This window comes from Canis lupus, chromosome 30 (genome assembly GCF_003254725.2).
Source record: "Canis lupus dingo isolate Sandy chromosome 30, ASM325472v2, whole genome shotgun sequence".
Lineage (NCBI taxonomy): Eukaryota > Metazoa > Chordata > Mammalia > Carnivora > Canidae > Canis > Canis lupus.
Genome location: NC_064272.1, coordinates 35,922,002 through 35,949,869, shown reverse-complemented (window position 1 = coordinate 35,949,869; position 27,868 = coordinate 35,922,002). Strand labels below are relative to the sequence as shown.

General features: G+C 51.9%; 2 protein-coding genes across 17 annotated transcripts in view; one reads left to right on the top strand and one right to left on the bottom strand.

Moving 5' to 3' along the window:
• Positions 1-27,766, top strand: part of GRAMD2A (GRAM domain containing 2A) — a 32,028-nt gene extending 4,262 nt beyond the window's left edge. Inside the window, exons 2-13 of one of the 7 annotated variants that reach the window (XR_003145975.3) lie at positions 18,763-18,801; positions 19,059-19,151; positions 20,318-20,375; positions 20,697-20,772; positions 21,363-21,466; positions 22,080-22,178; positions 22,303-22,374; positions 22,854-22,916; positions 23,881-24,025; positions 24,285-24,388; positions 25,247-25,351; positions 25,621-27,766. Coding sequence is in view for 6 of the 7 variants with exons in the window: in XM_025472285.3 (XP_025328070.1) it covers positions 18,994-19,151; positions 20,318-20,375; positions 20,697-20,772; positions 21,363-21,466; positions 22,080-22,178; positions 22,303-22,374; positions 22,854-22,916; positions 23,881-24,025; positions 24,285-24,384; positions 25,247-25,351; positions 25,621-25,624 (984 nt within the window). In the remaining variant the exon portion in view is untranslated. Of the gene's footprint in view, positions 1-17,444; positions 17,578-18,665; positions 19,152-20,317; positions 20,376-20,696; positions 20,773-21,362; positions 21,467-22,079; positions 22,179-22,302; positions 22,375-22,853; positions 22,917-23,880; positions 24,026-24,284; positions 24,389-25,246 lie in introns of those variants that run through there. The other 6 variants (XM_025472283.3, XM_025472286.3, XM_025472287.3 and 3 more) reach the window with 6 other exon arrangements.
• Positions 17,988-27,868, bottom strand: part of SENP8 (SUMO peptidase family member, NEDD8 specific) — a 41,264-nt gene continuing 31,383 nt past the window's right edge. The window contains exons 2-10 of one of the 10 annotated variants that reach the window (XR_007407451.1): positions 27,643-27,723; positions 23,750-26,930; positions 23,600-23,665; positions 22,270-22,871; positions 21,787-22,098; positions 20,265-20,343; positions 18,572-19,264; positions 18,252-18,354; positions 17,988-18,123 (exon numbers count right to left, since the gene is read on the bottom strand). The gene's annotated coding sequence lies outside the window, so the exon portion shown is untranslated. Of the gene's footprint in view, positions 18,124-18,251; positions 19,265-20,173; positions 20,344-20,595; positions 20,734-21,786; positions 22,099-22,269; positions 22,872-23,599; positions 23,666-23,749; positions 26,931-27,642; positions 27,724-27,868 lie in introns of those variants that run through there. The other 9 variants (XR_007407452.1, XR_007407449.1, XR_007407448.1 and 6 more) reach the window with 9 other exon arrangements.

Sequence of the window (27,868 nt, the reverse complement as noted above, 5' to 3'; positions counted from 1 at the left end):
ACCAGCTCTCTCTCTCTCTCTAAAATAAATAAATCTTTTTAAAAAAGAGTTAAAAATAAAATAAAACAACCTAGCGACAATACCTCAGACTTTATATTCATACTGGGCTTCCTTGACTACCAAACAGGTTGAAAAATGCTTATATTTTTCATCATTAAATCCTTTTATTGCAGAAAAATTCAAACGTATATAAAAAGAGAAACTAGTATAATAAGCAGGATGTACCCATCACGCAGTAATTATCAAGTTATGGGCCAGCCTTATTTCATATATATGTTCCTCCTCTCTCACACCTGGATTATTTTGAAGCAAATCTAAGGTATTATTTGATCCAGAGCTATTTCGGTGTATATCTATAAAAGATAAAGTCTTTTTTTTTGAAAGATAAAGTCTTTAAAAAATATAACTACAATACTGTTTTCACACCTAAAAAATAACAGTCACTCCTTAGAATCACCAGTGAGTTAGCAACTAAAGTTTCCCCATTGTCTCATAAATGTCTTTGTACCATTTATTTAGTTTAATAAGGATCTGAATGAGGTTTATGCAATTGGTTAACATATTGAATCTCTATATCTTTATCTCTATAATGTAATATATAGATTCCCCCTTCCATTTCTTCTTTTTTTTTCCCTTGAAATTTTTAACTAATCTCCATACCCAGCATTGAGCTTGAACTCACAACCCTGAGATCATCAAGAGTTGCATGCTCTACCGACTGAGCCCATCAGGTACCCCTTCCTTGCAATTTATTTGTTGAAAAAATCAGATTATTTGTCCAATACCATTTCCCAGTTTGTTGATGGTGTTCAAAATGTTCCTGTGAGCCCTGTATTTCCTATAACTTGGAGTTGGTCAGATTCAGGAAGGTATTAAGCACTGGAGGGGTTCGGTTAGCACAGGATCATTAGACTTAGTTCTTTGTCTTGGGGGATGTTAGCGGCCACTGATGATTATTTCCCTTAGACACATTATTCATTAGGACTTTAAAATGATGTTGCTCTAATTCTATCACTTTTTCACCATCTATTAGCTTGAATCTTTCTGTAAAGAAATGTCCTTTCGTCAACTATTTGGTCACTGAGATATAGCACTAACAGTGGAGATCTAGTTTTATCAAGGAAGGGACAGGATGACATAGGTTTGTTCCTTGGTGAAGGATCATTAGTTAGGACAAGGTCCATTTGGGTGTTGGAAAGAACTTTCTAACAGAACTTTCTGCATGACACACCTGATGGATGATATTCACATGTAGGTACACATTTTTAGATCCCTTGTACCTGATTGCAACTTTACCTTTTTTTTTTTTTTTAATCCACTGGACTATTTATTTCCTTATAGCAAGTTCCTTGTTGTAGGTAACACTGAATGAGTTTTTTTTTTTTTCCTTTAAGTATATTCTCAGATACGTAGTCCCTGTGATAGAATGATAAGAAGAGGCTTAGTGAAAGACCTGGATTCAGTTCCTTTCTCCTGAGTTATTACTACTGGCTCTGAGCCTCCCTTTCTTTATCCATAAGACAGAGCCACATCTGGCCTGCTTCAAAGGTTCTCAGGCTGTGCAATGGCTTGAGAGAGATGCCACCAAAAGTTAGTTCCCCTGCGGTGCTTCCACCTTTGAGAATCTGAGACCAGGCCTCTCTAAGGATCCAGCCCTAGCTTTAAGAAATCTTTAGGTCTGCTTTCCTTTTAAAGGTTCAAAGTTCATTCTTCTGAAATAAATTTTATATTTAGAGATAATTGTAGATTCACATGCAATTGTATGAAGTAATGCAAAGATCTCACATATCTTTCACCCAGTTTCTCCCAGTGTAACATCCTGTATAATGAGAGCACCATGGCACAACCAGAAAACTGACATTGATATAACCCATTGACCTTATTTGCTTTTTTTTTTTTAAAGATTTTATTTATTTACTCATGAGAGACACACACGCACAGAGAGAGAAAGAGATACAGGCAGAGGGAGAAGCAGGCTCCATGCAGGAGGCCTGATATGGGACTCGATCCCAGGAATCCAGGATCACACCCTGGGCCAAAGGCAGGTGCCAAACCACTGAGCCACCCAGGGATCCCCCTTATTTGGATCTCACTGGTTTTACATACACTGGTGTGTGTGTGTGTTTAGTTTGTGTGTGTGTGTGTGTGTTTGTTTAGTTTTGTGCAGTTTTATCACATGTGGGGATTTGGCAAAGTCCATTTTAAAAATCAAGGTTTCTTTTTCTGTTGGATTTGGAGGGTTTTCACGTAAGAAGAGTAAGGTGTTAGGAATTTGGAGTTTCAGAGGTGTTTATTATTATTGCTGTACCTTGTTTCTTTTTCTTGCTATCTCTTTCTCCTTCCTTTTTATTCTTTCCATCAAATGAAAGTAGTTCATTGTGATCATAAAATTCAGGCAAAGTATGCAGGAAAGTATAAAGAAGAAAAATTTTAAAAACATCTAAAATTCCAACTCATGGAGAAAAATATTGTTGGAATTTTGGTGAGCATCCTTCCCACATATATTTTATTATGCATGCTGTTCTATGTAATGCTTTTCCCGATGTTATGTAATAGTATTCTTTTTAAGAATAAAGTCAGGGGGGGATCCCTGGGTGGCGCAACGGTTTGGCGCCTGCGTTTGGCCCAGGGCGCGATCCTGGAGACCCGGGATCGAATCCCATGTTGGGCTCCCGGTGCATGGAGCCTGCTTCTCCCTCTGCCTGTGTCTCTGCCTTTCTCTCTCTCTCTCTCTCTCTCTCTCTCTCTCTCTCTCTCTCTCTGTAACTATCATAAAAAAAAAAAAAAAGAATAAAGTCGGGGCTTCATAGAGATTTAGTTTTAATAAATAACTTGATAAATATCAGTTTAATTGTTACCCAGCCTTTCATTCCATTAATAAACTGCAATTTGTTCATGCCCTATTGTTCTTTTTTTCTTCTAACTACAGTTCAGTGAACATTCTGATACATTTAAATTTGTGTCCAGTTGTTTTCTAAGAATAGATTGTTAGAGGTTGAATTTATGGGTGGGATGGGTATCTACATATGAAATGTATGTACCTTTTCTCACCCTGCCCTACCACGCAGTATTGGGTAAGACTGCCCATTCATCAGCATGTTGATCGACAGTAGATATTATTAAACTTTTAGGCCTTTGGCATTTAATAAGTAAAAAAGAAGATATCATATCTACCTTTTATTTTAAATATTAAAAAAGTAATCTTTATTGTTTTTGCTGATTTTGAAAGTATTACATGCCTGTTATAATAAGCTTAAATAAAAGAGAAATTAAAGAGAGTAAAAATCACCCTATAATTCTCACACGAGATAGAATCACTGTTGTTTGATAAATACCCTTAGGTATAGAAAGTTAAATTTTATAAATGGATTAATTATATCTTACTAATCTATACCTACTTTTCACTAAACAACACATATTGGACTTTTTTTCTATGAGCACATGCAACTATATTCTATTTTAGTCAATTGCACAGGAATCTATGATATTGATAAAATAGTATTTAGGCATTTCCACTTTTTTCATATAATTGTTAACCATATGAATATAAATTTTTGCCTACTTGTCCATCTATTTCCTTATACCAAGTTTCTGTGAGATGGAGTTGTTGGTTCAAAGGATCTGTAGATTTGTAATACATCCTTGGTGATACTGAGCACTATAATTTTTTAAGTTTTACCAATTAGATAGTTAAGAGAAATATTTCTTCTTTTGTGACTTGCCTGTTCAATATTCTTTGCTCACTTTTCTATTAGATCGTTTAAGTCTTCTTACTGACTTGGATGAGCTCATTATATGTTTAAAAATATCAATTTTTGATTACATTTTGATATACAAAGTTTTTAATTTTTTATGCAATTAAATCTTTTATGTGTTCTGGATTTTGCATCTTGCTTAGAAAGATCTTTCCTAATATGTTCATGTCCTCCTGTATTTTATTTTAGTTCTTTATTTAGAAAATATTTGGATGTTTAATCTCCTTGGAATTTATTTTTGTGAATGGTGTGAGATAGCCAATTGCCCCAATATCATTTATTGGACAATCCATTCTTCTCTTACTTATTTTGAAACACCTTCTTTATCAGGTACTAAGTTCTCAGATATCCATAGATCATGTTCTGGACTCCCTGTTAGGATCTGTTTATCTTTCCTAAGGCAGTAAATACCATGGTATGTTGATTGCTCTAGCTGTGATTGCTCTCGCTTTGTTCGGACATCTGGTAGGGCAAGCCCTTGCGTTAAATTTGAAATAAATTCACTTCTTTAAAAACTTTGAATCTTCCCACTCAAGAAGACGACTTTATTCAAATCTTCTTTTATGTCATTTAAAAAATGTCTGTGGTTTTCTTCTTGTGGACTTTCTTTTTTTTTTATTTAAAAAAATTTTTTTATTTATTTATGATAGTCACACAGAGAGAAAGAGAGAGAGGCAGAGAGAGAAGCAGGCTCCATGCACTGGGAGCCCGATGTGGGATTCGATCCCGGGTCTCCAGGATCGCGCCCTGGGGCAAAGGCAGGCACCAAACCACTGCGCCACCCAGGGATCCCCTTCTTGTGGACTTTCTACATAGTTAAAGTTTATTTTTGGATGTTTTATATGTATTGTTGCCATATGAATAGAATCATTTTCCCCAATATATTTTATAACGTTTATATATTTTATAATATATATGTGTATATAAATAAATATAGATAGATTTTATCATGGGTCTATAGAGAAACTATTGACTTTTATGTAGATCTTATAATCCCTAGAATAATAAGCTCCGTAGGAGCTCAGTATGTGTCTATCCCTCCCACAGCCCTGTCTAACCCAGTGTCCAAATATAAGAATGGCTAGGCCACTTTCTTTTCTTTTTTTTTTTTTTTTTCAGTTGATTGTGTGTCCTCTAGATAGTTTATCTTACCATCTTTCAAATAAAAATTCTCTTTTTCGGGGAGCTCCTGGTTGGCCGAGTCAGTGGGGCATGCAGCTCTTGATCTTGGGGTGGTGAGTTCAAGCTCCATGCTGGGTATAGAGCTGACTTAAAAAAAAAAAAAAAAAAAAAGAATAAAAATAAATTTAAAACGCTCTCTTTTTAGCGTCTAAAGCTTTTCTTTCTTTTTCTTGCTTTTGTGCCTTGGCTGGAACCTCCAGAACCTTGTGGGATAATAAGGGCAAGAGCAGGGGTTCCTTGGAAGTTTCCACCCATTAGACCATCTGGAGCCCCCCCCCCCCCCCCCCCCCCCGGAGGAAGAAGTCCCAGGCCTTGCAAAGCCCTAAGACCAGGTTGGGGTTCCGGCCCCGGGACCCTGGCAGCTGGGGGCATCAGCAACCTGGCGGCCCCAGGTGTGGCATTCAGGGTGTGGGCGCCCCGGTGGTGGGGAGGCTCTGCAGGTGAGGATGCGGGCAAGGCTGGACCCCGGGGGCGGGGCGCAGGGGACCAGAGGGGCTCTCAGAGGCCTGTCCCCGCTGGGTGCCTCAGGGGCACCCACCAGCCTGGGTGAGAGGCAAGGAGGAGCAGGCCAGCAGGGTCCCTGCGGTGCAGGGGCTCAGGGCCCGGCCTCCACCTCCCTGCCTGAAACCCTCCTGGGCTCCCAGGGCAACTCCCGCCTCTAGTTTTCTTCCTACCTCTCGGCTCCTTCTCCCCTAGTCCCCTGGGGGCCTCTCCCCCACAGATCCTTAAGTGGTGATGCTTCTTTGGGTCCCAGATGCCCCTCCTCCCCCTCCTCCTCCTCAAGATCTAACCCACATACCACAAAATCCACCCTTTGAAAGTGTACAACTCAGTGGCTTTCATGTGTTCCCCCAGTTGTGCAGCTCTCCCCACTGTCGAATTCCAGACCAGTTTCGTCACCCCAAAAAGAAACCCTATGCACATGAGTCACTTCCCATTTCCCCTTCCCCCAGCACCTTGGCAGCCACTCATCTCCTGTCTCCCTGGATTTGCCAGTTCTCCACACTTCCCGTCCTCGGAGTCCTACAGCACGTGGTCTTTCCTTTTCTCACTTGATGGGTATTTGAGCTGTTTCCATTCTGGGGGGCTAATTATCATAATTCCACGAGCCTTCTTGTACAAGATTTTGTGTGGACACATTTTCAGTTCTCTCCAGGCGCGTACCCAGGAGTGCCATTGCCCTGTCATATAGTAACTCTATGGTTAACCGTTTGAGGAACCACCAGACTGGTTTCCAAAGCAGTTGTACCATTTTGCATTCCCACTAGCAATATAAGAGGGTTCAATTTCTCTGCGTCCTCACCAACACCTAATATTGGTTATGGTCTCCCGGCGGGCGTCAAGTGGTATCTGATTGTGGTTTCAGTTTGCATTTCTCCAGTGGCTAATGATGTTGAGCATCTTTTCATGTCCTTATTGGTCACTTGACATCACCTGGAGAAAAATGTGTCTTCAAACATTTGCCCATTTTTAGTTGGATTACTTGTCTTTAGCATTCAATTTTAAAAAATTTTTAAATTAATTAATTAATTTGTATCATTCAATTTTAAGAGTTCTTTTTAGTGCCTCGGTGGTGCACTCTTGGTTTGGGCTCCAGTGGGGATCTCAGGGTGGTGAGACTGAGTCCTGGATCGGCTCCACCTTCAGCGTGGAGTCTGCTTGGGTTTCTCTCTCCCTCTCCTTGGGCCCCTCTCCCCACCTCCCGCACACATGTGTGCACACTCTCTCCCTCTCCCTCAAATCCTTAGAAAAAAAAATATTTCTTCTTAAAAAAATTTTATTTTAATTGTGGTCAAGGAAAACACATAACATAAAACTTATCATCTTAACCATTTCTAAGTGCATTTGTACAGTTCAGTAGTGTTAAGCATATTCATATTGTTGTGCAACTGGTCTCCAGAAATTTTTGATCTTGCGTAACTGAAATATCCATTAAATACGTCTCCACCTTCTCCTCCTTCCAGCCCTTGGCAACCACCATTCCACTTTCTGTTTCTTTGAATTTGATACTCTAGGTACTTCTCATAAGTGGAATCACACGGTATTTATCTTTGGAGTTCTTTATGTATTTTGGATATTAGTCTTTTATCAGATATATGATTTGCAAATATTTTCTCCCATTCTGTGGGTTGTCTTCACTTTCTTGATGATATCATTAGCAACACAAAGTTTTCCAATTTTGATGAGGCTCATTTTATCTTTCTTTTTGTTTCCTTTTGATATCATATCTTGAGAGACCATTGCCTAATCAAAGGTCACAAAGATTTACACCTGTTTTCTTCTAAAAGTTTTGTGGTATTAGCTCTGACATTTTTAAGCTTATTTTTATATATGGTGTGAGCTAGGGGTCCAACTTAATTCTTTTGCATGTGAATATCTTGTTTTCCCAGTCCCATTTGTTGAAAACACTAATCTTTCTTCTATTGAATTGGTTTTGGTACCCCTGTTGATAGCTTCTCTTCTTTGTGTATTGACTTTCCTAGCTCCCGACTCATTCTTGGGTCAATAACTCAGAACTTTATCCCTTTAGCCTGGACCTTTTTTCTGAGCTCCTTACTCCTAAATAGCTTGACATCTCCACTTAAATGTTTCTCACAGAACTTTAAGACAACTCAGATTGTTTCTTCGAATATGCCTTTTTTTTTCCGATATATTTTCCTGTTTCATCTCAGCAAAACAGAGCAGTATCCTACTTGTTTGTGCCAGATATCTCAGCTCATACTTGATATTTTTTCTCTTATACCTCACATCCAGTGGATTACCAGGCCAGGTTGATTTTATTTGGAAATATATATCCTGAATCCATCCCTGGCCTCCATCACCACTGCCACCAAGTCCGGGACATCATCTCTCCGTTGGAATCCAGTCTCCTAACTGCTCTGTCTCCATGGAGAAATTTTAAACATAAAAAAAGGAGAGAGTTGTAGGGCGGATCCCCATGTATCCATCACCCTGCTGTAATAACCATCAATAGAAGATTGTCCCTGTTTCATCAATACTTACCTTTACTCCCCCTTCCCCACCTCCTTTGGATTACTTTCAAGCGAATCTATGTGTCAGAGTGATCTCTTTAAGATACAAAGTTGATAGTGTATTTCCCTGTTTAAATCCCTTTATTGATTCCCCACTGCTTTTAAGAAAATGACCAAAAACCCTTACAGGGTTTCCCCCTGCATGATCTGGCCCTGCCAACCTCACTAGCCTCATTGTTCACCACTTCACTACTTCCACCCTCTAGACACAAAGGCTCTGTTTAGGTGCCTCATACATGCTACACACCTCTGGCCTCAGGGCCTTTGCACACCCATCATAAACCCTCTACAATGACCCCTTTCTAATTCCTTCCAAATACCTGCCCCCCCATCTGATCAGCATACATTGGCTATCAGCTCAAAATGCCACTGCTTCTTAGGGAAATCCTCCCTGCTTTCCACTGCTGAGTCAGGACTCCCTGACAGGGGTCCAACTAGGACACTGTGCTCTTCTTTCATAGCGTAGATTACACAGTTATAATTATGTGTTGATTTGTATAAATATTTGTTTCATGTCTGCCTCCCCCGCCAGGCATTTCGGGGATAGCAGCTTGCCTTATCCCTCCTAGTATACACAGCACTGACACAGAGCTGGTGTTTGCAGGAGGGAGGCAGAGAGGCTGGCGGCCCTTTGAGGACCATGATCCTGCCAGCCTCTCCTGGGAGAGGAGACCCTCTGACCACAGGATGGTCAGTGGCCATTTGCAGTTCACCCAGCTCCTAACTCTGCCTTGTTTTTTCCCCTCAGACAACATCTGCTTTCCTTCTTGGGCTGAGGCTTTCTCGCCCCTTTGCAGAGATAAACTGAGGCCCAAGAGAGAGGGAATGGCTTCTCCAAGCCCCCATAGCAGTGAGAGGGGTTTCCAGGCCCGCCTCTCTGTCTTCCTGCCCCGACTCCCCCAGGCTTGGGACCACAGACAGGGATCCGGAGGTGGGTGTCACAGGCTGGTGAGAATGGGGTGCGCTGGGTGGTATCCATGGCTGGACGGAGCGGACTTGTCCCGGGAGCAGCCGAGCCCCCTGGCAGCCCTGAGTGGGGGCGCTGGGTGGCTGGGGCTGCCTGCGGGTCCTCCCTGGGCAGGCCCGGCACAGGGCAGCCTCCAGGAGCACAGGGGTGCTCTGTTTCTTAATGAAAGCCAGTCTGTGTTTAGACCTGAATGACCAGCTTCTTGTCTGGAAAGGGCCAGGCCCTAAGTGGCCGGCCAAGAAAAAGTGGTCTGTGCCTGCGTCCAGGGGTGGCAGCTCGCACAGATGCTTCTGCAGCAGCGGGGCGCCGTGGGGTGAGGCCCGCAGCAGGCTGGTCACCGCCCCCCGCAGCACCAGCCGCCTGCTCCACCGTGCAGCCCGGGCTAACCCCGGACATCCCAGGAGCTAAGCGTCCATGCTTCGGCTCTTTGTCCTGTTTGTCTCCTTGGTGACTGTCCTCGCTCCGCAGGCCTCTGAGCTCTGGCCTCAGACCTCCGCGGAGGCGGGGGAGGAGAGGTGGGGTGCTGGGCCCGGTGCTGTCTGGCTGCAGCCCCAGGGAGAGGTGCAGAGGTACAGCTCAAGCATTGAGCTCTGTGGGTGCCTCTGTGCCTGCTTCCCCCGGGACAGCTGGACGTCTAGGCACCCTGCAAGGCGCATGGGGACGCAGAGCTCTCAGTGCTGCGGGCAGGGGGGTTCAGGCTCAGCCGGCAAGGCTCTGAGACACCCCCCCTCCCTCTGGGGCGAGGCCTTGGCCTCTCAGATCCCCACAGCAGCCCTGAGGATCTGCAGGTCACTGGGGATTTGCCCCCATTTTACAAGGGAGCAGACCCAGAGAAGGTGACCGGGGCCACCCAGGGCTCAAGGGCAGCCAGAAGCACACTGGAGTGACTTGCTCTCCCTCCAGGCCTTGTGTTTGGGTCCCGAGGTCCCAGTGCTGCTGAACCAACTACACAGAGGAGCTTCTCAGCGGGGAGCCTTTGTTTATTCAGGACACGGTTATTGAGCACTTACTGCATGCCTGAAGCTGTGTGTGGCCCAAGGGTGAGAGATGAATAAGGAAGACTAGTGGGGAGACAGCCACATAAATGGGCAATACAGCCATCTGAGCGCACCCTGTGTGGAGGCAAGGCGGGAGGGGCCCGCAGCCACCAGGGTTGGGGATGAGAGTTGAGAGGGAGGAGTTCTCAGCTTGGGCAGGAGCACGTTGGCTAAGCAGCGTCCAGACCGAGCTGGGGGGCAGCTCATTAGCAACTCTTCCCAGTGCCCGAGAGGAGTCAGCTTGAGCACTTTGATCCTGAAATCCGTCCCTGTGAGGACGTGGGCCTTTTCTAGTGTACCCCAAGAGCTAGGCCTGGGTGGGGGAGGCCTGAGAGCAGGGAAGAGGGGAGTTGGGGCCCTTTAACCGGGGTGGGGCCGGTCAACCAAGGAGCTAAGGGCTTGGCTCACCAGCTCTGGGCTCCATAGAGAGACCTGGGCCGTGGGCAGTGTCCTGGCCGCCAAGAGTGGGGGACGGGGACAGCCTGGCCTTGGCCTCTCAGCTCTTATTGGGTGGAAGGCCCAGGAGTTTCCGAGATGCCTGTAGGTAGGAGTCCTTCTTGGCAGCAGAGCTCAGAGGGGTCCTTGTTCGCCCAGGATGCGGCCACCCACAAGGACCAGCTCTCCCAGTTTGTTTAGTTCTTTGAGCAAAGAAGATAAAGGCTTGGTGGGGGTGAGGGAGGGGAAGGAGTTTGATCCAGGGAACTCCACTTCCCACAGGGGGCCCTGCGTGGCCATCTCAGCCCAGACCTCTTTTGGCCTCCCCCCGTGCCCCCTATCGTGTCTAGGGGGCTACAGCAGAGAGCACAACACCAGGCCCCGAGCACCCCCAGGTCTACAGGGGGCTACAGAAGAGAGCACAGCACCAGGCCCCGAGCACCCCCAGGTCTACAGGGGGCTACAGCAGAGAGCAGAGCAGAACCCCGGGCCCCGAGAGGGCGCAGGTGTCGGCCAGGCTGGAGTTTGAAGTGGGCTCCCCGAGCTCTCGCCCTACAGGCCGGGCTCTCCCCTCCTCTGACCTGAGCCGTGTCCTGCACCCACGGCAGCCTGTTGCCTGGAGGTACCAGCCACACCTGTCCCCTGCTTCTCCCCAGGGGCCCCCCCGCCACTGAGGGGGCTGGACTTGGGCTGGACATCCTTCCCCTCCCCATGGGGGGCTCACGGGGCATGAGTGAGCGCAGGCCTCCGTCACTGGGCCCAGCTGAGCCTGCGTCAAGAGCCACCTGTCCCACGCGAGTGCGACAGGTGACATCATGGTGTGCCCTGGTTTGAGGGCTTTGGCCGAAGCAGGGGGGCTACGGGCCTGGCTGCGAGTGCTGGGGGCACCAGCACAGAACTGAAGGATAACGGCGGCAAGGGGGGCAGACCCTGACCCTCCCACCTGGGGTCCCCCACCCCCGCTTCTCTCTCCCCCCTCTTCACTCGCTCTAGGCCAGCTCTGGGGGCGCTGGGGGCACCAGGGGCTCCGCTCCAGGGTCCCTGCAGCAACCTCCCTCCTGCCCGTCGCGGCCTCTGGCTGTGCACCTCCTGCCTGCTCTGCCCTGGTTAGGATCCATTAGAGATGAAGTCAGAGGGGCCCCCGGGGGGCTCAGCTGCTTAAGCGTCTGCCTGTGGCTTGGGTCATGATCCCGGGGTCCTGGGATGCAGCCCCACATGGGGCTCCTGGCTCAGCGGGGAGCCTGCTTCTCCCTCTCCCCCTCCTCCCGCTTGTGCTCTCTCTCTGTCAAATAAATAAATACAATCTTTAAAAAAAAAAAAAAAAAGTAGAATCGGAAAAGATCATCTTTTCCTCCAGAGAGGCCCCTGGTCAGCTCGCAGCTGGCTTTGTGTGGGTCTGGAGCGCCAGGGTCCTTGGGTGCAGACTGTGACATCTCGGGAGGCAGGGCACCTGGTTTTCCCCATTCCCTTTCATCTCCAAGCTGCCACCGGTGGTCAAAGTGCATCCCTAGCGCAGGTGTTCTCAGACCTGCTCCTGGGAAGTAGGCTCACACCTGCCCTGCCTCAGTCCTTTGCCAGGGCTGCTGAGCCAACAGCTGGATTGGGAGCAGTGTGTGGCCCCCCTTACACCCAGGATGGAATTCAGTTGTGGGGCTTTCTCCCCTCTTGTCAGCAGAAACAGCAAAGCAGTTGTCCTAGATGAGGAATATCAGCTTAGAAAAGAAAGCGAGGTGCAGCTTCTGTGTCATTAATCATAGGATTATTTTTGCAAAAGAAGATTGCCTTTTATCTCCAGGTTTTAGAGGACTGAGGATAAGCCTGACTCTATCAACATTATTCCAGTTTCCCTTTGGCAGAGGTCCTGTCAAGCAGCTTCTGGGCTGTGTGTCAGAAAGGGACATAGGGAGTCTCTCGGGAAGGACACGGAGCCAAGCCGCTGCCACATGGAAAGTTGCTCCTGCTTCCTTGGCATGACCTAGTAAATGTGCTCTGTGACCTTCACCGATGAAGGAAATCTCTCCGAACAATGTGATTCCTGTCTTGCTGAGGGTGTCCTGGAAATCCAGAGGGGCAGGGTGAAGGCACAGAGGGGTCAGAGGATTCACCCTGGGTCCCAGAAGGTATGCTTCTCCCTCTGAGCTGCAAAGAAAGGAGAGAAGTTGGGGGGCGGGATCCATCCAGTGGTCTCTTCACGCTGGTTGCGTGTTTCAAATCACCTGAGAGCCTTGAAAAGCCTGAAACCCGCCCACCAATTCCAATCCCAAGTGTTTACCCATAGAAATGAATACTTGTGTCCACACGACAGGTGGTGGAATGTTCCTGGCCACCCTGGAAACTGCCCAGATGCCCATCTAGTGTCCAATGAATAAATCAGTTGTAGCATGTCCACGGAATGGGAGTCTAAACACTCATGAAAGTGCAGTTTCCAGCTGCACACAACACCGTGGACGGACCCCACAAATGCATCGCTGAGTAAAGGAAGCCACGGGAAAGAGTGTGCGTGGTGTGATTCTATTCACAGAAAGTCCGCAGAGGCGGAGGCAGCGCGTGCCGAGGAGGCCTGGAGGGTGGCTGTCCTTGTGGCCTGGGCGAGGGGATGAGACTGGAAGGAACCGGGGAAGGGCTGAGTTTCTGGGGGCTGGGTTCCAAGTGTGTTCTGTTGGTGAGATGCATTGAATTGTACATTGATTTTCTGTGCGCTTTTCTGTATGCAGTTTATTCTTTAATAAGTTAAAAATATGTAGTTACCTAGCTGCTACCCCAGGGGCTCTGACTTAATGGGTCTGCGACCGGGCTCAGGCATCATTTTTGTTTGTTTGTTTGCTTTTTATTTTTTAAGAGTTTGTATTTATTTATTCATGAGACACACACACACACACACACACATACACACACACAGAAAAAGAGGCAGAGACACAGGCAGAGGGAGAAGCAGGCTCCATGCAGGGAGCCCGATGTGGGACTCGATCCCGCGACCCCGGGGTCATGATCTGAGCTGAAGCTGACCACGGAGCCACCCGGGCGGCCCTGTGTTTTCTAAGAAAGCTCTCCATGCCATGTTAGCAGGTACCCAGCAGGCTGCACAGCAGAGTTAACGGGATGGACTCTCTTCCCTGTGAAGGTGGGGAGCTGGGTGCTGAGCAGCAGGTCAAAGTAGAGACGGGCCATCTGGGGGGCCTGGGGGGTGGGGCTGGCGTTCTGTGCTTTAGGGATGTGCTGGTGAGGAGTATTTTCTGTTTGGAAGAGGTCTCTCTGGGGGGGTCACCCCGGGGCTGGCCGCTGCAGGGGTGCCAGGCCCCAGAGGATGCTCTAGTGCCTTGAACGTCTGGGAGGAGCAACCTGGGAGGTGCCCCAAGGCGCCCCAGGGGAGCTGCCCGTGCTGGCGCAGGCGGGGGGCTCAGGCTCGGGGTCTGGGTGCAGCTCCCACCAGGGGCACAGAGGGACCGCGGGGAAGTTTGCCCGGGGCTGCTGGGGGAGCTGGAGGGCACAGGCCAGCCCAGGGCCATGCGGGGCGGGTGAACCCTGTGGGGAGTCAGGCCCCCCCAGGCCCCCCCCACCTGTGCTTTCCCGATACCACATCCCATCCCACCCGAGCCCCTTCATCCGCTTTCTCTCGCCTTCCTCCACCCCACCCCGGGGGGCCCCTTTGAGCAGCCAGGCAGCAGGGACTGGGTGCCCCGTGGTGCTGGGCCTCTGCTTGTGGTGCTGGGCCTCTGCTCGTGACCCCAGGGCCTCCGTGAGCCCAGGGGCTCCGAGCGGTGCCTCTCCCTCCCACTGCCTTGCTTTCTTCCTCCCCTCCTCCCTCTTGGGGTGTCACCCTCTTTCTTTCTCTGTCTCCTTCCCTCTTGGTAGCAAACGCTGGGTGCTTGCTGTGTGCTGGGGACACAGAGATGTATAGGACACACCCCTGGTGGACTCAGAGTCGCCTGGGGGCAGATGGATGCATAAACAGACAGACCAGCTCGGGCCAGTGTGGTAAGTGCTGGGACAAACAGCAGGACAGAGGGGACCTCAGAGGAGGGACTGACCGGCTCTGCAGGGGGGTAATCAGGGAAGGCTTCATGGAAGAGGTGATATTTGAACTGGGGTTTGAAAAACAAGTGCAATTCCCCGGGTGGATGAGTGTGGGGAGGAATTCCAGGTGGGGATGCCTGCCTGGGGAGGGCCATGGGGGAAGCTGGGGCTCAGGTGAACCTGCCGGGAGGCTGGCAAGGGGAGCAGGAGGCGCAGGAAGGAGAGGGAAAGCAGCGTGAGGCCGCAGGATCAGATCTGGGCCTGGCGCTCTGTGGGTGCAGATGCAGGAGAGGGCCGGGCATGTGAGCAAGCTCGGGGTCAGGATGGTGGGGACCTGAGGCAAGCGCAGCGGGATGGGGCCTGGTTAAGGCTTGGTGGGGCCCTGGGGACTGATTGGTTGTGGGGCGGGGAGGAGGGAGCTTGGGGTTCCGGCTTGGGCACCTGTGGCGGAAGGAGCCTTCCAGGGATGTCGGGTGCTCAGAGGGAGCAGATCTGGGGGGATGACAACGAGCTCGCCTTGGTGGGTGCATCCAGATGGCGCGCTGGAGCTCAGGAGGAGAGGTGCAAGGGTGGAGACTCAGATTTGGGAGTGGCCGCCTGGGGGGAGTATTTTGAGCCTGGGAAGCATCCAGAGCGAGTGCACGTGTCAGGGGTCCTGATAAGCGTGGTCCGTAGTTCTGCAGGAGGAAGCTGCACCCCAGTACTTCCCTCATTGTCTCTCTCCTCCTCTCCTGCCTTCTCTGTGGACCTCCTTTCTCGACTGCCCGGCCCATCTCCTGAGAACGCCCCAGCTCTGCTAGCCGCCCACCTCTGCCCTTTCAGCAACCCCAGAGTGGTCGGCCCCCCACTGGGCTCAGGGTGTGAGAAGCTCAGTATTTGTGGAGGGAAGGAAGGAAGGCTTGTGGGCAGGACAGGTGCCCGCTGTGTGCCCTGGAGAGGCCTCTTGCCCTGGGACCAGGCTTAGCCAGTGAAAGCGCCCCTTCTGAGGGGTTCCCCACCTTTTCTACCCCCTCTAATGTCCAGAGCATTGGACCTCCTCTGTTGCATTCCCTTGATGACAATAATGATACGGGGGCGGGGCTTTGATTGCAAAAATAGACCTGGACTTGGGGACTTCTGCTGTCACCCCACAGTGCACGTGTGGAGGTGGGAGGGGCTGCGTGAGCAAGGGTATGGTTCACAACACACAGGGTGGGAGCAGCTGGCTCGAGGAGGTGTGTGTGGAAATGCACGGAGGCTGCCAGCAGGGTGGGGGGACCCAGGTCCCCCACTCTCCAGCTGCCTGCTAGAGAGGCCTCCTTCCTGGCCTTCTGCGGCAGGACGACCATTGCGCCCCAGACCTACCTTCGCATCTGACTTTGCTCCCACGTTTTTACTTTGACTTGTCTAAACCCTGTGGGGGAGAAGGCTAATGGGTAGAAAGTCTGGCTCGGTGACGTTGAAAGCGGTACGTTCTGGCCACGGGCAGGGTCTCTGTAGCAGGGCATTATGAGGACAGAAGGGACTGGCCTTCACAGATGGGCAGGTAGGAATGGCTTGTAACCATCCCGCTCATGCTGCGTAAAGGACTCGCCCGAAGTATAAAGATATCTGAGAGTCATTTCCGCCCAGTGGCTGCATTTTCCCACCATTCTTTTCTTCCTGGAGATGCTGTGGGAATGGACACAGCCTTCTTCAGATTTTCTCTGGTCCGTCTCTCCTCCAGCCTCGCTTACTGTCCCCACCCGGTCATTCCTCCGATGGGTGGCGTGTGGGTGCTGCATGCTGGCATCGCACTCAGCTTGGGGCCTTCGGTGACGGGGGAGGCAGAGTCCCTGCCATGCCGGAGGCCCCAGAGATGAGCGACTCCAGCACTGACCCAGTGTGGCAGGTGCCGAGAGGGAGGCCAGGACTGGGGTGCCATGAGTGCCTGCAGCGGGGGCTCCCCACTAGGCTGGGGGAGGGCCAAGGGCAGCCCCCCACCCCCCGAGGAGGTCACATTGGACCTAAGGATGAGTTCAGTTTAGAACCCACGTGCAGGCATGATTAGGTGATAGTCCTACCAGTTGGTAAGTTTGGCTTCCTTTTCTCTAGGAGCCCTTCTGTGACTCTCCCTCTGTGAGCTCTCGGAGCTCCTGCAGCCCTGACACCGCGAATCACCCTTTCCAGTGCCCGAGTGGCGGGCTCCCTGCCTCTGACACCATGGCCAAGGTCCTTCTTGGGGTCTCGCTCTATCTCTGGTCCTCTGGGTTAGAGCGTGTTCCTCCAAGCAGGCCTCATGTCCTTCTCTTTCCTGACGGCCCAGTAGAGCTCGCCGGCTGCGGGGTCCAGCTCTCCGAGGGCTCAGTGGTTGGACTTATACACGCTCCGCCTTGGGGGCCTCTCCAACCAAAGCACTCAAACCAAGTGAGGAACCAAGAGGTGGGAGACACGGCTGGAATCTACCCACACAAACATGGAACAAAGGGATCCCTGGGTGGCTCAGCAGTTTGGCGCCTGCCTTTGGCCCAGGGTGCGATCCTGGAGACCCGGGATCGAGTCCCGCATCGGGCTCCCCGCATGGAGCCTGCCTCTCCCTCCTCCTGTGTCTCTGCCTCTCTCTCTCTACGTCTATCATAAATAAATAAAAATAAATAAATCTTAAAAAAAAACAAAAGCAAAAAACAAACAAACATGGAACAAAGCCAGAGACAGAACTAAAAGGCAAATGACAAACTGGGGGAGATGTTCACAAAAATGATAAACTAAGGACTAGTATTCCCGAGAAAGCATTTAATACAAATCAGTAGGGCAAACGTGAGGAACCTGAAAGACCATTCACAGGTGAAGGTCCAGTGGTTAATATGCACACGTGGGAAAACTCGTTCAACCCGTCAGTGAGCAGAAAGAGAAATGAAAATAGCATATTTCCACGTATCAAATTTGCAAAAGTGAGAAAAAGAGAATAGCCAGGGCGAGGGAGCCAACCATCCCATGGATGTCGGGAAACGGGCACCCTCATGTCGCGCTGATGGCCGTGGTCGCCAGCAGAGCGTCTGGAAGCACTTTGTGAGTGGCTGTAAAGAGCCCGAGAAAGGTGCACTCTCTACCCACGAATTACACTTCTGAGAATCTGTCTCAGCCATGGACGGGGACACGGGGAATCCTCATCAGATCACGTTAATTAAGCAACAAAAGTAAGATATATGTATTATAATGCATAATTCCATTCACAAAGGTTCTGTATTTATGCATAAATCTTTTCCTTGGGTGATTTTTGAAGACTTCTTTTCCTTCTGGGTGATTTTGATCATCGTATTTATGTATTAAATCTTTTTCATATTTTCTATAATGAGCATAATAAAAATCAAGAAGGGGGAGAGAAAACCCTCTTGAAATGTGAAAGGAGGGAACCACATAAATATAGTAATTACCTTTGCGAGTCAAAAGGGTCAAATCTCTAGCAAAACGTGTCACTTTTTTAAGCAAGATTCAGGAAACCTATGTTAGTGTGTGTACCAAGATTCTCCATAAGGTTAAAGGCAGAGGTCACCAGGCCGCGTGGCTGTGGATGGGCTGATTTTGTGGGGTGAGGTTACCCGGCTCTTCCTTGTGTGACACTGGGTCCGGCCGGTCCCCTGGCGGGTCTCAGTTTCCTCCTGTGTACACAGCATGGTAGGGGGCGCAGACTAAGGCATCTGTGAGGGTCTTGGCAGATCTCGGCCCAGTGGGCAACTCTGTTCCTGAAGAAGAGAACCTTGACTTGCCCGGTGACAATGCTGAGAGGGACCCGGGGCTCGTAGTGACAGGCCTCAGCCCCCAGCTCCGTATTTGCTGAGGCTCCTCATCTGCCCGGGGCCTCGTAGCCTACCTGTGACCACTGAGGGCCCTGCCTTGGCCCTGCTCCTTGGCCGCCCTCTCTTCCCGTCAGCTTCCGGGCCCGCTCAGTTGATGTGTTGATCCCTAGTGTGGAGCTGTTTAGTGGAGGCATGAACTCGAAAGCCACTGGGGAACCCCACCCGCCCGGGGAGATGGTGTCTCCTCCCTCCAGGGCCCTCTGTCTGGGACAATTTTTTTTTTTTTTTTTGTCTGGGACATTTTTGAGATGGTTTGGCTCTCAGGGCCAAGGTGAAGGCCACCAAAGGCCACTTCATGGTGCAGGGCCGCCCCTGCCTCCCAGCCCATAGTCACCTGTGGGCTGACCGGAGCCCCTCCCACACCATCTGTGGCACCAGTTCCTCAGCGCTGCTTCGGCTTCCCGTGCTCAGCATCCTTTCCCAGATCCCGATGGCTTATGGTAGTGCTCCCCAGGCACCTCAGAAACCTTTGCTTTCAGCCGGGAGCGAGTCTTAGAGTCCTCCCTCCCACTGTGCTTTCTCAAGGGTGCGGCTGATGGCCTGCCTGCCTGGTGCTCCACCAAGGTAGGCTGATTTTCCTTCCCGTCTGGGCATAAACCGACCTGCAGGCTTCCAGAAAAGGCAGCATGTGGTTGCCCTCTTTGTTGGGGGCCCGAGAACCCCTGCCTGAGCTGCTGGCCTCTGGACTGTGACACCTGCAGCTTCAGCCTGAATGGCAGGGCTGGTCTGGGTGCGGGCGGAGGAGCTGCCCTGGGCATGGAGCTGTTTCCCTGGAGCTGTTCCACAGACCCCCTTCCTGATGTGGGCCTGTTTCTGCTCAGCCACCAACAGATGCATGGAAAGACGGCTTCTCTGAAGAGCCCTGTGTCCTGCTCAGAGAAGCTAGCCAGGGTTCAGGCACCCCTGGACTCCAGGTGAGGCCCCTCCCAGTCAGATGTACATCCGGCTTGGGGGTGGGAAGGGGCAAATAAGAAAGAATGAACTCTTACCACTTGCAGTGACATGGTGGGAGCTGGAGACTATTACGCTAAGTGAAATAAGTCAAAGACAAATACCATATGTTTTCACTAATATGTGGAATTTAAGAAACCAATCAAATGAGCAAAGAGGGGAAAAGGGAGAGAGACAAGCCAAGAAACAGACTCTGAACTCTAGAGAACAAACTGGTGGTCACCAGAGGGGACGCGGGTGGGGTGGGAGGAAGGTGACCTAGGTGATGGGGATTAAGGTGAGCACTTGTCATGATGAGCAAGGATTGAGTCACTATGTTGTACACCTGAGACTAATAATTAATTGGCATTTAAATCAAGTCTTTAAAAGAATAAAGAAAGAAAGGGGCAGAGGGGTTAAAGGGCAGAAAGGGGACCTTGCGTCAGGTGTTGGACTGGGCACAACACCCAGAGGAATGGGCACCTCTTCCTCCCATTCCGGGGCCTGTCCCAGCTCGGGGCGACCTAGCAGAGTCTGGGCCCCTCGGGTTACCAGCCTCTGCCTTGCCCACCTGCCCTCAGGCCAACCTGGCCAAGGTTGCGTCCCAGCACCACCCCTCTCCCTCAGCCTTGGTAGCCTCCATCAGCTCAGGGGAGTCTGCTGAGCTCCAGGCTGCGGGGAGGAGGCTGCAAGGAGGGCAGGCCTGCGGGGTCATGGCCCAGGGCCAGGCCCCGGGGTTGTGGGTCTGACGTCTCCTTCTCGTCCACCCCCTGCAAAACTGGTCCCCATCCCCGCATCTCCTGCCCACTTATCCTTGGCTCTGCTCCTCTGCTTATCCATTGCCAGGGAAGCGGGAGAGGGTCTGTGGTACCCAGGGGTGGGCAGCTCCTCAGCGTCTGGGAGATGCAGGCTCAGGCCCCCGTCCTGGGGGGCCGCTGCCCACCCCTGTCGGGGAGGAGGGCCCCCAGCTTGTAGGAGGGCCCTCCCCGGGGCTGTGGCTTATCACCTTGTGGTGGCTCCTAGGGAAGGGCCTCAGTCTTCAATCTCTCCCCCAAGCTTCTGGCTTGAAGCCAGGGCAGACCTGGCACTGAGGATACATGGGCAGATCTCGAGGGTTCCTTGTCCCTGGAATGGAATGTCTCCTTTGCAGTCTGCACTGGCCGGAAGGCTTGAAGGCTGAAGAGATAAAGAAGTGTGGCCGAGAAGGGGTGAGTGTGCAGAGGCCGCCTTTTCGCTCCCACCAGGGGAGGGGCCCTGGGCTGACCCAGTGGCGGTTGGCTCCTTGGCTGCCAGGTCTGTCACCAAGGGACCTGAGCCAGTGTCCCCTCCTGGGTGGCTGTGGGGCGTCCCCCGGTCATAGGCTGCCCCGTCAGGACCTCCGGCCATTGCCACCGAGAGACAAGCTGGGCTTGGAACTCAGCCTCTCACCCCCACTGTGTCCCCGATGGCATTATTCCCCGGTGGCTGGTGCAGTCCCCTTGGTGGTCCGATCCCCCAGGACGTCTCAGCCCCGGCTTGTGTGTTTGCAGACGCTACTGAGTAAATACAACCAGCAATACCACAAGCTGTTTAAGGACATCCCCTTGGAGGAGGTGGTTCTCAAAGGTGAGCTGTCCCCCTGGTGCGACTGGACGGGGGCCTGGAGTGCCTGAGGCCCAGGTCTTCTCCTCCAGAGCCTCCAAGGCACAGTTTTGCTATGGGAACTGGCTGCCCTTTGGATGTGGTTGGACCTGTTTTCTTCAAAAGTATGAGAAGCCCGGGCAGATTGGGGATACGAGATGGAATTTATGAAAGTTTTCTTGAGGCGATGTCAGGGCTTCCTCTCACTGAGAGGCCGAGCAGGAAAGAACAGTCATTGATACGAACAGAAGTACACAGTGAGCGTGTGCGAGCGTTTGCACGATCGAGGCCCTCTGTCCACAGCGGGCAAGGAGTTCCGCCCGAGGGAGCAAGAACCCCGGCTTAGGGAAGGAAGAAAGCTCTAGCAGTTTAGTGGGCTCCGGTGAGGCAGTCAGGACTCTCAAGAAGGACTTGGGGTGCTGGTGGAATGAGTGGGTTGGGGCCTGGGGCCAGGAAGGGGGAGTCTGAGGAAGGCCGTCCCTGAGGCTTGGCCCTGGACCCCTGAGTGTCGGACCAGGCCCTGGGGCTTCAGGGCTGGCTTGCTCATGGCCGTCTTCTTTCCTGTGACTCCCCAGTGTGTTCCTGCGCCCTTCAGAGGGACCTCCTTCTCCAGGGCCGGCTCTACATCTCCCCCAACTGGCTCTGCTTCCATGCCAGCCTCTTTGGCAAGGATATAAAGGTAGTAATAAGTGATTAAGGGCTGCAGTGGGCCATGAGGCTCCAGCGGGGAAAGACACCCCCTACCCTGCGGGCGGGCATCAGGCACCTGGGGAAGCCTCTCATGGGAGCCACCCCACCTGGTCTCCAGGGAAGTAGCTCCACCCCTTCCAAAACAGGGCCCTAATCTAGACTCCACATCTGGCCAGAGCTGGCCCGAACAGATCACAGCCAACTTATTCTGCCTATGGGCGCCTCTGAAATGCCTTCGGCATCAGAGTGGGATGTCTCACTTTGGGGGAGCCATAATTGTGGCCAGGTGGGAGCTCAGGGAACTCTTACCAGAGTATGGGGATCACCAGGGCAACCACCTTTGGCCTCTTGGACAATAGGGTGAGAGCCCAGAGCAGTGTGCTGCCAGGCCTGGGGCAGGGTGGTGGGACAACTGGAAGGGGAGCCTGCATGAGACGTGGAAGGCTCCATATCCTCCCACATAGGTGCAGGCTTGTCCATGGTGTCCGTGCTCGGCTGACAGCTGCTTGTGGCTGGGGCCCTGTGCAGGAAGCACTCTCAGGACTCACGCACTCATGTCCTTGGGCGTGAGTCCTGAGATACCCGTGCCTCTCCGCCCTCAGGTGGTCATTCCCGTGGTGTCTGTCCAAATGATCAAAAAACACAAGATGGCGCGGCTCCTTCCCAATGGCCTGGCCATCACCACCAACACCAGCCAGAAGGTCAGTGAGTCCCCGGGCCAGCCCCCGCTGGTTAGTCTTCCATCCCAGCCCCGGGATCCTGATTCTGGCACCCTCTCCAGTCTGTACTTACCCCACCCTTTTCTGTTTTCTTTCTCTGTCCCAGTACGTCTTTGTGTCACTGCTTTCCCGGGACAGTGTATATGACATGCTGAGGAGGGTCTGCACACACCTACAGGTATGGAGCTCAGGGGCAGGAGTTGGGCCAGAGAGGTTGCTCAGGCCTAGACTGAGGTCTTGGGACCAGGCGGTTGGGAGTGGTTGGCCCATCTTTCCAGCACAGGGACCAAGGGCAGGGCGAGGGGAGTAACGGGCTCAAGCCCAGTGAATCTGACCTTAGTCCTTGGACCGAGTGTCTATGAGCATGTGTCTTTGAGTCAGAGGCCGTGAACGGACAGAAGCACGCGGCTCCTTTCCAGTATGCCCGCGGTGAGGCAGTGGGGAGGGACGGCAGCGTGGGGAAGCACCTTGCCGTGAGTTTGCCCTCTGCTCCAGCATTAACTAGGGCACCCCTGCAAACTCTGGGAGCTAGGCTTCATCTTGACCCAAGGTGGCTTATTTGGAGGTAAAGCTCTCCTGGAGAGTGCTAATAGCCCCTCACTCCTGACCTTGGCCGTTCCAGATGGACAAGTCATTCCTGTTCCCTTTCTTCCTTAGCCTTCCAGCAAGAAGAGCCTGAGTGTAAGAGAATTTCCAGAGGAACCTGAGTGTGAATCTCTGGTGAGAGCTGAAGCTGTTGGTGTGAGAGAGCCCATGGCTCTGGGGCTTCAGGCAGGGGCCCACAATGTAGAAATGGGGCTCCAGGCTCAAGAGCCAGTGGCCACACTATTACAGGGGGTCCCCTAGACCTGACACACTCCATTCCATGCAGAGCCACTAGGCTCTGGGCAGATCTGCTGACTTTCTGAGCAGAAGAGATGTCCAGGCCCCTGGACACTGCCCAGGTTGGATCGCACACCTGTACAGCCACAGAACCAGTGACCTATCCTCTCTGGAGGAGTCAGGAGGGCCCTCCAGGGGATAGAGGTGTCCTTGGGGAAGAACTCCAAAGGCTATCCCTGTGGAACCCAGACAGACTCATTTGAGATTTTCCAAGGTCCCAGCAGTTTCCTTTGCTGTTGGGTTTCGGGTAGGCAGAGCTGAGTCTCTAGAACAGTGATGGGGATGGAAATGACCCCAAGGTGTTCAAAGCCTCCTTAACTAGCCATTAAGCATTGAGTCAAGCATACAGTATACACAGTACTATGCAAGGGACAGAGGAGATGATCCCATTTTTGTTGATAGGCACCCTAGGTACCCCATGCTAAGGTCAGTGATGGGTTAAAGTCCGAGTTAGAAGGATTTATCCCACCTAAGATATATTGTACCAAGTTTTCTTGGACTCAGTGGATGTGAGCACATACCTGGGTTAGCTCATGTCTTAGATCCCACTGTGGTTCTGTACTAGCCGTCTTCAAAGACATTGTTCCCTGGAAGAAAGGGTGGTCACAGCAAGGGAGCAGCTAAGAGAGACACGTGGTTGCTATGGCAGTGGTTTCCCTCCTTCTGGGTACCTGCCGTCATGCTCACTAGGTATCCATGTTGGCAATATCTCAAAAAGCTTCGCGAAAACTCATGTGGGCCCCTTAGGACAGGTGAGATCCCAAGGCTCACAGAGAGACAGTTTTTCCTGATTTCTCTGCAGGAAGTCCTCATCCCTGAGATGAAGTGGAGAAAAGTGTGTCCTGCCTCCAGGTCCCTGTCCCTCCCAGACAACATCCCTTGTATCCCTCGGGCATCCATGGACTCCGTGGACAGCTTCTTTCCCTCCAGGAAGCCTCCAGGGTCTGGTGAGCTCAGGGTGCTCCTCGTGACTGCTTGCAAAGACCAGGCTTTCCCTGCCCCCACTTCTGCAAAAAGGAGAAATCACAGCCAGCAAGGCTTCTGAGAACTGTTTCTTACTTTATCCTAATCCATAAGGGAAAGCCCAGAGCCCAAGCAGCTTGAGAGAATGGGGGGGGGGGGCTAGGAAGGGGTGTGTGTGCTCCTTGCTGGGCTGGGCTCTTGCCTCCTGCCCCAGGAAGATGCCTAACTGCTCTCCTATCACAGAGAATGCGGTCTGTGAGGAGGAGAAGCTGGAGGAGGAGTCCAGGAGCGATGCGGAGCTGAGGCTCTGGGATTACCAGCTCCTCAAGATCATCTTTGTGCTGTAGGTGACTATACTGGGGGCCGGGGGCCAAAGTCGCCTGGGTGTCTGGCTGTTGGAGCAGGGGCCTCTGTGTGTGGGGAGGTCACTGTCTGAGTGAAGGGAAGGCCCTAAGTCAACTGAAAGCTCCTGGGTGTGTCTGGAGGCTACACAGCAGGCCAGTCTACAGCACGACAGAGTGTCTCCAGTTTTTATTCATGCACCCCTGTAATTTAGAGTTAAGGGTGCACAGTAGAGAGGGAAGGATATGAAGCTGTTAAAAAAAAAAGGAAAGATTGCACGGGATTGGGGAGGGGGAGGGCTGACAAAATTGGCGGGGGCCATCCGACAGGCTAGGGGAGGGCCACGGCCTTCCTGCTACGCCTTCAGAGCCGTGTTTTTGGAAGCGCAGGCTTGCCTGTAATTCTACCTATGGGCCAGCAGAGTGGTGAGCATGGTGGGACATTGCATGAATGGCCAGCCCCTGGCCTCGCCTCCCCTTCCCTCCTGACCTTCCTCTGGTTCTGCTGGCTGAGTGCCAGCTGTCAACCTCCCTTGCTGGGAGAATGGACCTACCACTTTAGGGGATGATCCTAGTGGCCTTGAAGAAGAGGCCCAGGACCAAGGTGGCTGGTCAGGGGGAAGGTGGGCTCCGTTTCAGGGCCCACATTTCCTGCTGGGCTTCGAGGACACCTCCGTGGGGGCGAGTCTCAGGACCCCCACACAGTCTCTGGGAACAAAGGTATCCTGGCCTGGACACAGCTGAAGGGTAAAGGATTCTTTCCTTCCTCCAGTTGCAGGAAGTAGCTTAGTCCCCATCCTCTTTGGTGAGCCTCTAAAAATGCCCGTTTTACAGATAAGATCTCCTTTTTATCTCTTTCTCCAGGATCTGCTTCTTGGTCATGTCCTCATCCTACCTGGCATTCCGCATCTCCCGGCTGGAACAACAGCTGTGCTCTCTGAATTGGGATGGCCAGGTCCCTGGGCACAGGTGATGCCCTGTCTCTTCCTAATGCCTCGGGGATTGAGGGTGAGGGACCGCAGCTAATACCTATGGCCAGGCTGCATGTTGTCCTGGTTGGACTTGGCCCTGCCCTTGAGCTGGCTTGATGGCCCCAAGCAAGTGTGTGCAGGGTACACAGGTCCTACCCTGACCAGCTCTCGTTGGGGTGAGGGAGGAGGGGGGCAGAGAAAGGCTCTACTGACCTGTCTGCCTGCCTTCTAGTCCCTTTCTCTGATCTGGGCATCTCTTGTGTGCAGGTAACAGCCACCTTGGCTTCTCCAAGAAGAATGCTCTGGGTGTTGAGTTTCTACCAGGGACCCCCGTGGTTTATGCTGCTGCTGTGCTGACAGTATGAAGGAAAATACTCCAGATCCTTCTCCTCCCTCCCACTCTTCTCCCTCCTGTTTACAAAGCTCCTACAATTTGGGGACTCAGACAAAAAGCCAGATTCTTGGAACCAGCTGAGAAATTCTGTATGCTAAGCTTCAGCAAGCACTTGGAAAAAGAAAATTAACTTGTTCCTTGGAAACAGTCTGGCACAGAAGCAGAGCTCTAGGAGCCACCAAGGGACAAAGGCCACGTCTGGGTACCCGGAATGCCGCTCTCCACCGTGTCACTGCAGTAGTGGGACAGGGGCCCGAACCCAGACTGCCAGCGGGGCTCTGCTCTCTCCCAACATACTGTGCTCCCTCTCACTTGGGCCCCTGCGAGTCCCTGTTCTGGGGCCCAAGGGGCTCCTCTTCCAGGAGCCAGGCACCTGTCAGGCCAAAGACAGACTGGGGAAGTGGGGGCGGGAGAAGCTACGAATGAGGAGAAGAGGGTGTATAGCTAGGATTCCAGCCCCAGAAGCTCATGCCCTGTGCGAGGCTCTGTCCTGGGCCCTCACAGAGGAGGCTGGCTGAAGTAGCTGCCACTTCCTGGTGAAACGGGTGGAGCAGGGCCTTTGATCACTGTGGTCACAGCCCTGGTACTGCGCCTTCCCCTGGTGTGCCCCAACAGTTCTCAGGCGCGCCCCAGGCGGGAAGGAGAGGCTGGATGGGGGGAGGTCGGTGGCTTTGATTTGAGCTCTTGCTTTGTACTCCCTGCCTGCCTGCCTGCCTGAGAGGTCATGACCAATAGCAGCCCGTTGGGGAGGTGTGGCTGGGCAGCTGGGCTACCAGGGGGCAGAGGTCACTCATGTCACCTGCAAGCAATGAGCTGCAGGCCAAGGGAGGGCCCTCCATTCCATGAATAAGGTGGGGGTGTCCCAGGTGGGCCTGGTACAGTGCAGGGACCAGGGCGAGGGGCTGTGTGTGATACCTCTGGGGACAAGGGAGGTAGAGGATGGGAAGAGTGGACACAGCAGTGGCTTTGCCTTCAAGATTCCTCCGTCTCCGCCAAGGCCTTCTCTGCTCTCAGCAGCTCCTCTGTGCCTCAGAACTCGCCTGCTTTCCCTGGGACTTCCCTGCTGCGACAGTGCCTTTGGAGGGGTAGAAGGCCTTAGTGGGGAGGTCAGAGGTATCAGGCGAAGTCAATGGTGATGGATGGGGTGAGAGGTCTCGGAAACACCTTTTCCTTCTTCAAACCCCTGAGAGGTTAATCAGGGAGAAATTCAAGTGAAATTAGTTATTGGGGAGTCAGGATTGTCCTGTTTATGACAAACCCAAATGCGGATTTGAGGGACGTTTGTAGGTGACAAGTCCCTACGCTCAGCCTCCACACTTACTTCAGGCTCTAGGGGAAATCTTCAAGCCTGCCTGGAGGTTGCTTGCACCACATCTATGGTGTGATGTGTGTCATGTGAAATGGTGTGTCATGTGAAATCATGATTCCGTTCTCCCCACACACCCCCATGGGGTAAAACCCCATCTTTTTTTGGAACCAGCCCCCCTCATCACGCCTTTCTATTACATTTTCAGGGAGCTAATCCTACTTGCTCCAGGGCTTCCCCGCCTTGGTCCTTGCTGAAAGGCAGAGAGAATAGGTCCATTCTCTAAGCCCGGCTAGGTGGAGCCAGAGGCTCATGAGACACCACCAGAGGTGCCAAGTCCTGGGTATCTGTGCCGACATGCTGGTGAATCTAGTCTCCAGTCATGCCCCAGGCTCAGAAAGGACAAGAGGCCTGCTATAGGGTAGGTGCCTTTGGAGGTCCTCTGGGGTCCAGGGATTTCAGTGGTATACATGTGCCTGTCACTCTGGAGGGTCCTCTCTCTGCTTCTCTCTTGCTCCTCAGCCTGGTCCTTTGGGGCCAGTGTCCTTTCTATTGTGCTCATTTGTAAATTATGTGTATTTATACAGACCTGCTCACATTGGCTGATGCTCCTCTGATTCCCCGAGAGATTGGTTCAACTATCCTCGGCCTGTTCCAGCAGGGCATTAGCCTTTGAAAATATTTTAAAATACAAAAATTTGATTTTTCTAGTGTCCTGTGGTATGAAAAGTTCATTTTTTATCTTTTGACTACTCACAAAAGGTACTTGTACTGACATATTTGGCACCGACGAGACTGACGGAACCCAAGGCATT